This window comes from Macaca fascicularis, chromosome 2, assembly GCF_037993035.2.
Source record: "Macaca fascicularis isolate 582-1 chromosome 2, T2T-MFA8v1.1".
Taxonomy (NCBI): domain Eukaryota; kingdom Metazoa; phylum Chordata; class Mammalia; order Primates; family Cercopithecidae; genus Macaca; species Macaca fascicularis.
In genome coordinates, this window is record NC_088376.1 from 46,465,957 (window position 1) to 46,481,228 (window position 15,272).

Genomic DNA, 15,272 nt, shown 5'->3' on the forward strand with positions numbered 1-15,272 from the left:
GAGTGTGCAACCTAGATCCCTCACATGCGCAGTTCACAATAGGGTTTGCGCTCCTAGGAGAATCTAATGCCGTCCTTGATCTGACAGAGGCGGAGCTCAGGCAGTACTGCTCACTGGCCCACTGCACACCTCTCGCTGTGTGGCCCAATTCCTAATAGGCCACAGACCAGTGCTGGTCCACGGCCTGGGGGTTGAGGACCCCGATCTAGGTTTTGTTTTGTTGTGTTACCATCCAGCATCCACTTTTCCTTTATCATGGCAGTATTACCTGAGCAATAATTCCACCTTTCTCCAGTCTCAGCTCATGTGCTTCCAACGAAGCTGATTATATACCCTTGAACTCATGGAGCAGCTGACTTAGACCCAAGCCAATAAATGCTGTACCTTTACTGGCCATAGTGATTATTCCAAGATAAACTGCATCAGAATCTATGAAAGGTACTAAAATTTCGTCTGGGAATGGTGGAACAAAAATTCTTGGTCAAATCTCCTGAAGAGACAGCCCTGGGAAATGCTGGCAGCCATCTTGTAACCAGAAGAGGGCGCTAACCATGAAGTTGAGCGAAGAAAGATTCCTGCTCATTTCATTGGATCCTTGACTGAGCCATTTCTATTACTGGTGTTCAGTTACATCAGCTAATACAGATTCCTTTTTTGTTTACCTCAGTTTGGGTTGGTTTCCTGTCAACTGTAGTAATTGCACGGTTAATTAGTGGCCATTTTGACACCAAATCCTATGACTTTTAACCTAGGCTTCTTTCTACTCTATCATGCTGCCTCTGAAATTAAGGTTTTTGTTCAGGATTCAAAAACACACACCCTTTGAGATCTCTTCCATATATCTTTTGCCTTCCTTCATAGCCTATTAAATAACATTTAGAAATGCAAATGTATCATGTGGAATTCATTTGTGAGGCAGTATGCATACATGTTTGAGCATGACATTCCCTTTATGTTTGAAATAATAGTATGAGTTAGGGACAAGCTAATTTCGAAACTTTTATGTTAAATAAAGTTATTTGCATTTTAGCACAAACAATTCTGGATCATTTTAAATCACAGGAGCATGATATAGCACCCACCAGCTGCTGCTACGTACAAGAGTTGTGGCCATCAAATTTAATTATGTTAGGTATCTGAAATTCAGAGCACAGTTAACCCAAGAAACAGTATTAAAATTAATCATATGCTTCTTAGATTAGTAAAGAAAAGCTGCTTTAATCTAAAATGTGCCTAAATACTAGAGCATAGTATTGCCACAATACTATTAAAAGTGTAAAAATACTAAAACTAAAAAAGATGGTTCTTAAGCAAGGAGGTTCGCTGGCAGATGGGAAGGTAAATAAAAGTATATGGCTATTTCAGAGGGGCTCTTGGGGCTTGGTCAAGGGTTATAGTCATCAATAATTAGGTTTCACATTGAAATGGAAAACTTTTTTTCCCATGACACAAGAATAACTCTATTACTGTTCTTAAACTTCAAAACCACACAAAGATGGAAGAAGAAAAGGAAAACACAAAAGAGGTTTCCATTTGTTCTAAGACGCACTTCAAGTACATAGAGTCTGCTTTCAAAAAGTTACTATCTAGAAAGGCAAATATATATGTAAATCCAGAGCTGTACAGGGGTGAAGCAGAAGCTCAGCCCAGGCTGGAGGTTCCCAAAGAAGGAGACTGAGGGAACAGTTGAAAGACTTGATTAGGCAGAACCAGAAGCTGAATTGGTGAACCCAAGAGGAGTGAGCTTTGTCCAAAGGCAGCGAGATACCACCCAGAGAGTTGTGTCAGGGTGCTATACAGGGTCTAGTGTGAAGAGAAAGAAAAATGGAGAGACAATGTTTGAACTTTTAGACTGAAAGTCATAGAAGACCTTTAAATGATATGTAAATATGGCTTTGCTAAGGGAACCAGAAAATGGTTGGCAGAGAGTGTGTGGAGATAAGGCATTGCAAGGAGAGGAAATATACCTGTGTAAATAGATGTACAAAGAGAATAGTATGTGTGCTATAAATTAAGTTTAAGAAGCAAATGAGCAAGTGAGAATAAGTGAAGAGAATGGCACATGGAAATGTGCAAAAAGGAGGACATGGTGAGCAGCAGACAGCACTGGTAGACAGCCTGGGCCAGGATATGGCAGTGCTATAGACCACTCAGTAGAGCTCATGGAAAGAAAGAGCTGGTATTCGAATATGTAAGCTTTGGAAGTGAAATGATTTTACTTAGAATTACCCTTTATTTTACATTGGAGCTCACTGGGATCACTGTACGATACCAGAATTGCCGAAGCTGAGGAGTACAAGATTTCAGCTAGAATGGCAACGTCTCATTCCTAGAAAGGAAGAGCTCTTGCCACGGTGTGAAACACATCTTCTTTAATTAAACATTATGAAGACATGGGTAGAGAGGTAGGAGAGGCACCTGCAATACCAACCATGTATTGACCTGAGGAGATACTACATGGACTATTTCAAATGCTCCCAGGTTGGTGCTCAACAGCATCAACATTTATCCTTAGCGTCTGCATTTTTAATGGAAAACTACTGTGAATGGTAGTCCTGAAACCAGAAAGGCCAAACCTTCCCTGGTTGTGTCGGCATGATTCTTTCCCAAGCTCATTTGCACTTTAGTGGTTTTGCTTTACTTGGCCTTTTCTGACTTGGCAGCTCAGGAAGTAAAAATGAGAAACTCAGCAGATCTTTAAAGAGTTTTACTCCAAATGTTCTTTTAATGCTAGTATTTCTTGGACAGGGATTTCTGATGTCCTAATTAATTGTTCTTGGTGTTTCTTTAAAAGCATCCTTTAGCATTTGTGAATCTGCCCATGGCTTTTGCTCTTAATTTGCACTCGCTGATATTTTCATTTAAAGCAGGAAAGACACTTCTCCGTGGCCAGGTGAAATGTAAGTATATTTGGAGACACACTTGAAAGTTGTTGAATTCACTGACAACTTTGGGGCAGCAGCCTTAAGAAATGTCAACTGGCAAAAAGAAAGAAAGAAAAAAAGAATAGTACTGCTCTGTCATTTCCTACTCCCCTCTGTGAGATCCGACTTTTAACAATCTTTTGTTACTTCACAATACATTTTCAACTGCATTCGAAGTAATTAACACCCAGAATAGAATCTTTTTGTCACATTTAATTATCAGATATCGACTTTCTTTTGGGATATCTGACAGTTGCCCAAAATGTTGGTCTTAATCTAAAACCAGGAAGAGACCTCTGGCATAGTGAAAGCCACTGAAGTGGCATTTATTAAAGATAAATGGTAAGTGTCTAAAGAGGAGGTAAGGAAAGAGCACTGGCTCTCATCCCCCCACCCTAAAATCCTTCCAGCACAAAGGGAAATTGCATTGGTGCTGAGCTGAAGCTCCATCAGTTTCATCCGTCATGTGATTTTTAAAAGATGTATGCAATCCTATACAGCATTACCTTTGCATTGAGAAATAAAGAGTATTCTGATCCTTACGTTCTGGCTCCAATCTGCCAATCTGCCCATCAATACAAGGGTTTCTATTAGTCTATTATCTGGAAAGTGACTTATATAAGGCAAAAAATTAAATGATATTGATTTGAAATGAAAAAAGCTCATTTATGTGCATTTTAGGAACCTTAAGTGAATCAGCTAAATATATGCATTGAGTAAAATAAGTTACCCTCTAGGTAGTATCTTGTAATAAGCTGGAAACATAAAACCCATTAATAGTATTAGAAATTAGATGCCTAATGAATTGTGCCCATTATGGAGATTTTCTGTGATAACAATTCCTTGAAAAAAGCCAGAGACTGCCTGTAACTCTATGACATAAGAGAAAAGATACAAGTGAAAGTACATTTCACATGGTTAAAGAAACATAGGCCAAGTTCTGGTACTTACTATGTAAGGACTATGGCCACTGCGTCATTCAACACACTCTCTCCAAACAAGAGTGTGTACAGGTCAAGATCGACGTGCAGTTCATGGAAAATGGCCAGCACTGTCACTAGGAAGACACACACAAACATGCAGGTTAGCTGAGATGCAGGCATGGAGTTTTCCTTGGCTATGGTCGCTGCTCAAAAACATTAATTAAATGCTTATCTTCTCAAATCCAATGACTTACACCAGACCTTTATTCAAAAAAAATATCTGATGCTTAGAGGCTTCTCTTGGCTCCCCACTGCTTAAAGACAAAATTTGAGCTCCCAAGTACAAGTCTCCTATAATCTGCATCTTGCTTACCCTCTAGCCTCATCTCCCTCTGCCCCCTTTGCCCACCCTTTGCTGCCTTTCTCAAGTCACACTGAAATTGCCATAATTTCCCAAACACACTGTGTAGTTTCTTAACTACCTTTGCATTTTGATTCCTTCTACTATGGCAGCAATTCCCTTCTTGTCCACTTGCTACCATCCTCCTATTCCTTAAACACACACACACACACACACACACACACACACACACACACACACACACTTCTTGCTACCGAAGACTCATTTTTTTTTCATTCTTTAAGAACCTTTCAAGTGTCCCCTCCCAACCCTTCAACTGCCTCATCAGAGACCTGACTCACTCCTTTCTGGATCCCAGCATTTGGATCAGATCACTGAACTTACCACAGGACTGGGAGCTCCCTGGAAATGGGGTTCATCTTTGGACACATGGTATTAGGCCATACTCAGTAACTGCTTGATGCATGAATGACTAAATGAATGAGTGAATGAATAAATGAAGTTGTTGCAATGGCCTACTACTGTGAAGGGAGGCATGGTTCCACCTGGGTCTCATTCTGTCCGGAGATCACGCTCACCTATAAAGACGGATTCAGTGTTCTTAAGAACAGGACATGAGGATTTGTTTCTGGTTGCCTGCTGCATGGCCTGCTACTATATGCCATGTTCTTGTATTGAGCCTCTGTAAGTACATTAGGGCAGTCAATAATCACATGCTGATTATCTGTGTTCATCAAAACTATTCAATATCTTGATATTTAAAACAGTTAAGCAGAGTGAGAACAGCAATCATTAGGAAAATGATCCATTGAATTAATTGCCAAGGGGGAAAGAGATAGGTTGAAAATGATACTGATGGCAAATGTTTAAGGCAGAGTGGGTACTTTTAATTCTGTTTTTTCCTATTTCATGGATGGTGAGGTTAGTAACTGTGTTGTACAAAATAGTGCTACGAGGGAATAAAAGCAAGAAAGTCAAGTTGACTTTGAAGGTTTTATAGGTAGGATTAAGAAGTTTGGAACTTGTTCTTTCATAATAGAGAGTGATTAAGAGTTTTAATAAGAGAAATGACACAATCTGAACCTTGGAAATAAAGCTCAGGCAGAAGGGCAGAGGGCAGAATGGACACATGGCTGGAGGCTTTCCCAGTAATTCCGGTAAGAGGTGAGTTGTACCAGGACAGGAAGAGGCCCGGATCCATGCTCCCAAACTCTTACATCTTCATTGTCTTGGGTTCTAATAGACCAATGACCACTGTGCTTTGTACTTCACAAAGGTACCTCACTGGTTTTCATCTTCTCTGTGTGCCACAAGCCCTTAGCACAGTGATGCAACATAGTAAGCCTTTAATGAGTGAATGAATAAGAGATACCATCAAGAAAGATACAGCAGAGGTGACAGCACCCCAGAGATATTTGAGATGGAAAATTGTTGGGTGTTGGTGCTTGAGAGGCAGCAAGGAATGACTCTGGATTTTGATCTATGGTACAACATGTGACTATATTTAATAGCAATGTATTGTACACTTGAAAATTGCTAAGAGAGCAGATTTTAAGTGTTCTCAGTACAATGACAAAAGCATGTAAGCTAATACATGCGTTAATCAGCCTGATTTAGCTATTCTGCAAGATATGCATATTCCAAAAAATTCTGCTGTATACCGTAATATATACAATTTTTGTCAATTAAAAAGTTTTTTTTAAAGAAGCTACTGCAAAATCCAAAAAAAAAGAAAGAAAATGCCATGAATTGACATGACAATTGGCCAGATCCAATTTTATCAGGCATAGAATCAATTTTATTATTCTAGTTGAATAGGTCCTATTAATCATGATAGGTAAAATGGCAGAGATTTTACTAGCTTTCTACTAGCATGAAGCTGTTAACATTTGCCACAACCTTTAGATGTTGCAGGTGGTGGGAGGGAGGAAGCAAACACTTCTGCTAAGTAATCTCTTTCTCCTTTTTGGATAGAGGTAAGACACTGCATCTACCCAAAACAAAAAGGTTACAGTGGGATTTGGTTAGCAACATTTTCCTTTGGCTAGGATTTTGTGGAATAAAAGTAACTTTTTATAACTAGAACATTCTATCGTGGCCTCTCTATTGTTAACTTTAGTCTCTGTAGCTGTTCATTTGTATCATCAAGCTCTGAAAAGGACTTGCAGCCCATCTCCACTTCCATGAAGGTTTCCTAGGCCCACAAAAAGGAAGGTAAGGCCCTTACCCCACCTCTCCACTTACGGAGCCCCTCTGCCCTGTGGGGAAGACTCTACATCTGTCTAACGAAAGCTTTGAGCTTTGAAGAGGAAAGGCTTTTAATTGAATATCCAGTTTTTGTTCACCACTGCTCTGACATTCCCACAAAATTCCTTTTGAACAAAGAACTGAACTCCATTTCATAAACGATGTCCCACACACAAGAGAAAACTGTTACTTTGCACATTCTTGTCTACCCTGTGAAGAAATGGAATAGTTTTGAAATAAAGCTAGGCAGTGTGTCCTACGAGAGGGAGTATTTGGCTGGGAACACAAAGAGTCGAATAGGTGAGTCAGGAAATTAGTCACCCACTCTGCTGCTGAGCTTGGAGCTTTAAAAAAAACTCATTTAATTAGCTCCCTGGCAGGGCTCAGTCTTACATGCAATGTCCAAGACTCTCTGCAGCACCTCCCCAGGAGAGAATTTTTGGGACAGCCGTGGACATGCACATAGCAGCTCTGCCCACACCTTGCTAGGTTGGTAAGGATAACCTAGGTCCAAGGCAGGACTAAAAGTCAACACCCATGTAAGTGAGAATTCTTGGGACCACAAGAGGAAAACACTCTGGACATCGTGTGGATAGGAAGGGGAAAAGATGCAATCCGATTTCTTAAACTTTTGATTTTATCAGACAATTTGGTCATTTCTGTCTTTATCTTACTTTAGTTCCACTCGTCTTTTAGTGGCAGATTCTCATGCTTCACTTGTGGCTTGGAGTTCCTTCTCCTCTACATACCCTCTTCCTACCTGATGTTGTAGCGAGAGAAAAATTCACTTTGTCTTTCAAATTGATAATAAAAGATACAAGCACATATGATCTTATGCTCAAGTAGATGAACATGCATGCACACACGCGCGCGCGCACGCACACACACACACACACACACACCCCTACCTCTAGGTAAGCATAGTAGAGGAATGTGATAACTGAGAAATACTACTGAATCCCTGGAGATCGCTGAGAAAATAATTTCAGTTATCAAATGGTAAAGGTCTTTGAGGGGAACGAGTGAGGAGCCAGTGGTGTGGACTGCACTCTGAGAAGCTTTTGATAAAGGATGAAGAGAGAAAAATCCATAACCTATGAGGTCTAAGTGAGGCTTTCTCCTAGACATCTAATTTATAGGTTGACAAGAATAAGCCAGAGGAAAGAGAGGTTGAAGACAGAGAAAAAGGATGAGAAAACTGCTGGAGCAAGGTCTGGAGAAGGCAGAAGAAAACTGAAAGGCAGATGGGGAATGCATCTTTTCAGGAAAGTAAGATCATCTGCTGAGAGTCAGGAGAGAAACACATGAGTTAGAGGCTAAAGGAGGGTTGAAAATGTGCAGAATATCTTGGAGGCAGATAATGCAAGTTTCATGAAACACTGTTAGGGTCAAACACAGGATAATTTTCAATCTGTAAGAGAAAACTGTAGCACTAAAATGATGCAATATTTTGATTTCTTCATCATACCAAGGGTCTTTTCCCCTACTACAACTCTATTATAGCATCAAAACTCATCCTTTTTCATCTCAAAGATGATAACCACACCACCTAGGGATAAAAATACAGAGAGTGACTACATGACTCCATGAGTATCTCAATGTATTTACTCTAAGATGTTTTACAATTTTTTTAAACTGCTGTCTTTTCAACTGACCACTTTCTTGATGCCCTTTCAGAACTTCCAAGTCTTTAGGGTGATTTAGTGACAGACCCTTCCCTAGAATCTCCATTAGCAGCTCTGTGACCCCTATTTTCTAAGTGTTTTATAAGGAATTTAAATTTCAAATGATACTTTAATGTGGCAGCTCTCAGCAACCTAGCACAAGATCTGCCTGGGTCGAAGAACAATAACATGGAATAGTTCCTACCCCTGTCCTCCTAAGTTGTCATTCAGCCTTGTCAGAATGCTGGCTCTCCCTTGGAGATTGCTCTCTATGGTTTTCTGTGCAAATCAGTATGTATGACACTTGTCCATGACACATAGAGAATCAAAAACATCTGAAGCTTTTGCAGCTGAATCGGTATCAGGCCTGACAGGTGTAGAACCTTGGTATTCTCATAAACGAGGTAGCATTTTTCCATTTCCAAAAAATGATTATTGTGAAAATGTATTTTCTTTTACTAAGAAGGAGCATGGAGGAGGAAATTCTCCTGTAACTTTTCCTACTTTCCCGAAATATTGTATACAGTGAGATCTGAAGGAGAGGCTTTCAAAAAAGTTGTGGTATCTGGGTGCAGGCTGAAATATAGTAATTATTTTGAGAACTATTAAATTCTCAGCAAAGATTCAGCAGCAAAATTGATGCCTGGATTGATTTTGCCAGTCAAGTTTTGCCAATCGTAATCCTAGAATACAAGTGAAAAGACTAACCCTTCTGAGTCGGAGAAACAATACCAGATTACAAAGCTAATGACTAGTCGTTCAATTTATTGAGGTCATTCTAAATTTTAAGTTACACAAAACATCATGAAGAATTTAGCCCTAAAACTTTGCAATTTTATTTTAAACATCAATATGCTATATCATTTTGGTACTGAGGTAATAATGGAGAATATATGATATGCATGCACACATTTGTAGCCTTCCTCAAATAGGGTTCCTTGGGGAAAACAAGCTCTTACGCCCAAGAGCAATGGCTTCAAAGTGTGGCCCAGGGACCCCTGGAGGTTCCTGAGACCTATCTAGGAAGATCCTCAAGGTCAAAACTATTTTCATAATAACATGAATACGTTACTTGCATTTTTTAATTTTCCAGAGGCTACATGATGCAACAGATTGAATGCAGAAGCAAGATATGAGAATCCAGCTGTCTTCCATTGCACTATATGTTAAAGAGCTTTGTAGAAATGTGAAACAATGCCACTCTTCTAATTTTTTTGTTTTGGAAAATAAACTTTTGGTGAAAATATGTTATTTATATTAACATGCAAATGTTTTACAATTGTTATTTTAAATACATTAATAAAAACATGTTTTAGAATTTGTTTTAATTTCTAATATGGTAAATATTTTTTATTTATTCATTTTATTTTTTGAGACTGAGTCTCGCTCAGTTGTCCAGGCTGGAGTGTAGTGGCGCAATCTCAACTCACTGCAACCTCTGCCTCCCGGGTTCAAGTGATTCTCCAGCCTCAGCCTCTTGAGTAGCTGGGACTACAGGTGCCTGCCACCATGCCTAGATAATTTTTGAATTTTTAGTAGAGACGGAGTTTCACCATCTTGGCCAGACTGCTCTTGAACTCTTGACCTCAAGGGATCTGCCCACCTTGGCCTCACAAAGTGCTGGGATTACAGCATGAGCCACTGCGCTTGGTCTCTAGTATGGTAAATATTGATAGATATATCTCACATAAGCAAAAACTACTGGGGGTCTTTCCTAATTGCAAGAGGTGTTGATACCCAAAATCTTGAGAACCACTGCTCTAAGCCATTTGTTATATGTAATGAATTAACTTGTTTCCTCTCTGTTGAGAATGATACTAGCTAAGCACATCCTTGAGAGAAACGAGAAAATATTCCCTCAAATCATCTTCGGTAGAGCTTAATTCCCTTGTTGAGAAGGGCTCCTGAGATCTTAGTATCTTTTGCCATGCAATAACCAGCTGATTCTTTTGGTATACATGTAGGAGATTTCTAATAACTTTTAAATGAGGAAAATTATTCTTTTTACATTAACTCCACTATCACATTTCTAGAATCATATTTCTGTTGCTGATATTTATATTTGTTTAAGCCTTTTTTTTTGAAATGTAAATGCTTTGTGGGCAGAGATTTATTATGGGTGCGTAATAAAAATATTGACAATCCCACCTCTATCCCTTGACTTCAAACATGGCTGAGTGGTGTTTGAGAATAACCAATTTCCTTTTGTTGATGAAAAACCAGAAGTATAATCCTTAGCAGTCACTGAGAGTAGAAAAAGGTAACCAGAAGGTCATGTGGTTTGGCATTAAGAAAAGTAGGATATATTAAGACTGGAAAGGGAGAAACTGGAAGATCAATCCAGGTGGGAATGTTTTCCAGGTCTTATATCTGGGAACTTATGGACTGAAATCTGCGGGCACTTTACCTAGTGTTTTAAAATCTTCCCCAAGGGTACCTACATCAGAGATATTCTAAATTTAACATTAGCAAAGAACATAAACATTTAACAAAGATTCAATTTTCTCACCAATGAGGTTTAATGAGCCATGGTGAAGTTTAACAGGGAATCTGTGCAACATGCCCAGTATCTGAGTGATGATGACTCATCCCTTCATACAAGCATTTTCCAACTAGGATTATCACTTCAGCATTTTTCCTTTCTAAAAATGAAAACGGTGGGCAAGGGTTTATCTACAAATCATGAAAAAACATTAAATAAAGCTCTATGGAATAAAAAAGCAGCAGCCATAGTTAGGATGGGTCACCAAAAAAAAAAAAAAAAAAAAAAAAGAAAAATCAACACTTGGAGGTAAAAATATCACTGTGAGCCATGACATGTAAGAACTGTGAGGAAAGAGACATGTTCAAAAGACAACTGTGTTAGTCATGATCATGGTACACACAAAATAAGAGGGCTTCCCAAACAAGTTTTTTCTCTTGCTACAAAAAGATATGAAAGAAGCAGATTTCTTGTACCATCACTTCCCAACCAGTGGATCAGGACCCGGAGGGACATTACAGAACTGTTTCAAAGTGGAAGATGACCATGCCGGTTCCCTAAATAGATTAGAAAGTTGCCAAGGGTAAACAAGAGTAATATTGAAAAGAGTCAACATTGGGCCTGGGTGAGATACAGGGAAGAAAAAAGACAGAAAGAGATTGGTTATATCATAAATCTACCCCTGTCATCACCCTATGTGGTAAGCTGAAGAATGCACTCATCCTCAGAGCATATGAATATGTTGCCTTGCATGCCAAAAGGAGCTTTGAAGGTGTACTTAAGGTTATTGATATGATTTGGCTGTATCCCCACCCAAATCTCATCTTGAATTGTAGCTCCCATAATTCCCACATGTCATGGGAGGGACCTGGTGGGAGATAATTGAATCACGAGGAGCAGGTCTTTCCTGTGCTGTTCTTGTGATAGTGAATGAGTCTCACAAGCTCTGAGGGATTCATAAAGGGAATTTCTGGTACACAAGCTCTCTCTTGCCTGCCAAGACGTAACTTTGCTCCTCATTTGCCTTCCACCATGATTGTGAGGGCTCCCCAGCCATGTGGAGCTGTGAGTCAATTAAACCTCTTTCTTTTATAAATTAGCTGGTCTTGGGTATGTCTTTATCAGCAGTGTGAGAACAGACTAATACAGTTATGGACCTTAAAATAGGCAGATCACGTTAGATTACCTGGGCAGGTCCAACCTAATCACCTGAGCTCTTAAGAGCAGAAAAATGTTTTAGGCTATAGTCAGAGAGATGTAACTGAAGAAACGTGAAAGAAAGGGAAGGTTGGGAAGATCCCAAGTGTGAGAAGGATCCAACACACTGTTCCTGGCTCTGAGATGTAGGGGATCACTTGCAAGGGCCAGAGAGAGAGAAACCTCTTGGAGCCAAGCGTGACCTCAACTTTCAGCCCCAAGGAAACAGAGACCTTGGTCTTCTGATGGGAAGAAACTGCATTCTGTCAACAACCTAAACCTAGAGCTTCCTGATGAGAGTCCTACCAGTCAGTAGGTTGATTTTTGCCTTGTGAGACTCTGATCCAAGAACCCAATAGAGCCAACCTGGACTTCTGACCTATGGAACTGTGACGTAATACATCTGTGCTGTCTTAAGCCACTAAGTTTGTAGTAATTCTCATAGCAGTTCTATCAAACAAATATACTCTGTTCCTCTCTTACAGTAAGAATGACAAAATGGTGGGGAGGCCAAGCTCCCAGATATTTGACTTTTCAATGAGTTAATGAGTGAGATGTGGCTAGAGTGTTCTCTTAGCTATAGCACAGCCTCCACTCCCCTTACCCCACCACTAGCAGGAAAGAAGTAAGTCACTTAAACAAATTCATGTTTTAGGTTATGCTTAGCAAGGGAAAACCTGGACCAATAACAAGGCTATAGATTTTCAAATATGTGTGCCTTTGAGGTCCTCTGTTGGTGATGTAATTATCCATGTGTATCCCTCTTGGTGCCATCATCACAGGCCACAGATCACTCATTTACTCGGAATGCACCATTTTATAGCTCATCAAATCACTTTATTTGCCAGTTTTTACCCTATCTGGGCTACACTGTTGAGTTCAATCACTATGAAGAATTGGTGATGAGATGGGAATGGTAAAATCCAAACTAGGATGGAAGGTTAACAAACCTGGCAAGCCAAGTCTGAGGGGAGCAAGCCAAAAGTCATAAAGCAGCTCTCAACATAGAAGCAAACAATGGCCATTTTAATTTTCTTTTTGAGCTTTTTTGTATTTTCTAAAATTTCTACAATAAATGTGCACTATTTTTAGAATTAGAAAAGACAGCAACCTACTTATGAAACTGGTAAAACTTAACAAGAACATAAAGCCTGGAACTCAGAGTCTCTTCCCCAAGGCCCCACATGCTGTCTGTGAGGACCTGGCCTTCCTCAGGATTTCTCCCTGGGCTTCCACACTACTTGACCCCACTGTGGGACCTGGCACTGTGAACTCTTCCTGTCTCTCTAAGTGCTCTCCTCCTTTGTTTTGAGGAGACTAGCCCCTTGTGATTTTCCTTTAACCCCTCCAGGTTTTCTTCAGTCTCCTTTGTAAACCCATCCCTTTAATATAGGCATTGTCCAGGAAAAAATCTCCAATCCCCTTCTAACTTTGTAAACTCAACTTGAGTAATTTCATCAATATCTGGTGATGTCGATCTCTAGTCCATCCCTTCCTCTATTTTTAGTAGAGACAGGGTTTCCTTATGTTGGCCAGGCTGGTCTTGAACTCCTGACCTTGAATGATCCACCCATCTTGGCCTCCCAAATTACAGCTGGGATTACAGGTGTGAGTCACTGTGCCTGGCCTCCTCTTCCTCAGCTATAGACTCCCATATCCAACCATTGCCAAGACAACTCCAGTGGGAGTTGTTCTACCTGAACAACTACTTATCAAGCACCTGTTGTGTGCCTGGCACTGGGCATAGATGTCTTACAGATTCCCTACCCGCTAACTAGCCTCAGCAACTCTGCTGCTCTTGTACTTGAATTACCATCTCAAGGAGTGGAACCATCACTGATCCACAAACTTTATGTTTGTATTTTTTAGTGGTGTGATTTATCTTATTTACAATAGAAAAATCTCCAACTTTAGAGAACATAATATTAAGAGGCAAGCCACATTTTGTAGTTCAGTGTTTTACAAGGTCAGGCAAGGAGAGAAAAAGAAACCAGTTTCAGAAATGTTCTATTGTACTAAATACTGCAGCATAAACTAGCTCTGTCATTTCTGGAATTTTAGCCTTATAATAATCCTTTCTGGACTGAAAAATAATATAAGAATGAAGAAGTTCAGTTGTAGATAAAATACTTATATGAAAGTAGCATTTTGAGATCGTTCTAACATGGCCAAATAGGAACAGCTCCAGTCTACGGCTCCTAGCATGAGCAACGCAGAAGATGGGTGATTTCTGCATTTCCAGCTAAAGTACCGAGTTCATCTTACTGGGACTTGCTGGACAGTGGATGCAGCCCACGGAGTGTGAGCTGAAGCAGGGTGGGGTATCACCTCACCTGGGAAGTGCAAGGGGTCAGGGAATTCCATTTCCTAGCCAAGGGAAACCGTGACAGACAGTACCTGGAAAATTGGGACTCTCCCACCATAATAGTGCACTTTTCCAGTAGTCTTAGCAATCGGCACACCAGGAGATTATATCCCGCACCTGGCTTGGTGGGTCTCATGCCCACAGAGCCTTGCTAAGTCCAAGATTGAACTGCGAGGTGGCAGCCAGGCTGGGGGAGGGCGTCCACTATTGTTGAGGCTTGACTAGGTAAACAAAGTGTCTGGGAGGCTTGAACTGGGTGGAGTCCAGCGCAGCTCAAGGATGCCTGCATGCTTCTGTAGACTCCACCTCTGGGGGCAGGGCATAGCTGAACAAAAGGCAGCAGAAACTTTTGCAGACTTAAACACCCCTGTCTGACAGCTTTGAAGAGAGTAGTGGTTCTCCCATCACGGAGTCTGAGATCTGAGAACTGACAGTCTGCCTCCTCAAGTGGGTCCCTGACCCCCAGTAGCTTAAATGGGAGATACCTCCTAGTAAGGGCCAACTGACACCTCATACAGCTGAGTACCCCTCTGAGACGAAACTTCCAGAGGAAAGATCAGGTAGCAACATTTGCTGTTCTGCAATATTTGCTGTTCTGCAGCCTCCACTGGTGATACCCAGGTAAACAGGGTCTGGAGAGGACCTCCAGCAAACTCCAACAGACCTGCAGCTGAGGGTCCTGACTGTTAGAAGGAAAACTAACAAACAGAAAAGAATAGCATGAACACCAACAAAAAAGACATTCACACCAAAACCCCATCTGTAGGCCACCATCATCAAAGACCAATGGTAGATAAAACCACAAAGATGGGGAGAAACCAGAGCAGAAAAGCTGAAAATTCTAAAAATCAGAGTACCTTTTCTCCTCCAAAGGATCGCAGCTCCTCACCAACAATGGAACAAAGCTGAACAGAGAATGACTTTGATGAGTTGACAGAAGTAGGCTTCAGAAGTTCGGTAATAACAAACTTCTCTGAGCTAAAGGAGAATTTTCGACCCCATCGCAAGGAAGCTAAAAACCTTGAAAAAAGTTTAGATGAATGGCTAACTAGAATAAACAGCATAAAGAAGACCTTAAATGACCTCATGGAGCTGAAAACCATGGCACA

General features: G+C 40.5%; 1 protein-coding gene across 1 annotated transcript in view; it reads right to left on the reverse strand.

Annotated features, from left to right (window-relative positions):
- Nucleotides 1–15,272, reverse strand: part of SLC9A9 (solute carrier family 9 member A9) — a 586,998-nt gene that overhangs the window by 381,512 nt on the left and 190,214 nt on the right. Inside the window, exon 6 of the mRNA XM_005546010.4 lies at nucleotides 3,876–3,981. Coding sequence (XP_005546067.2) covers nucleotides 3,876–3,981 — 106 coding nt within the window. The remainder of the gene's footprint in view (nucleotides 1–3,875; nucleotides 3,982–15,272) is intronic.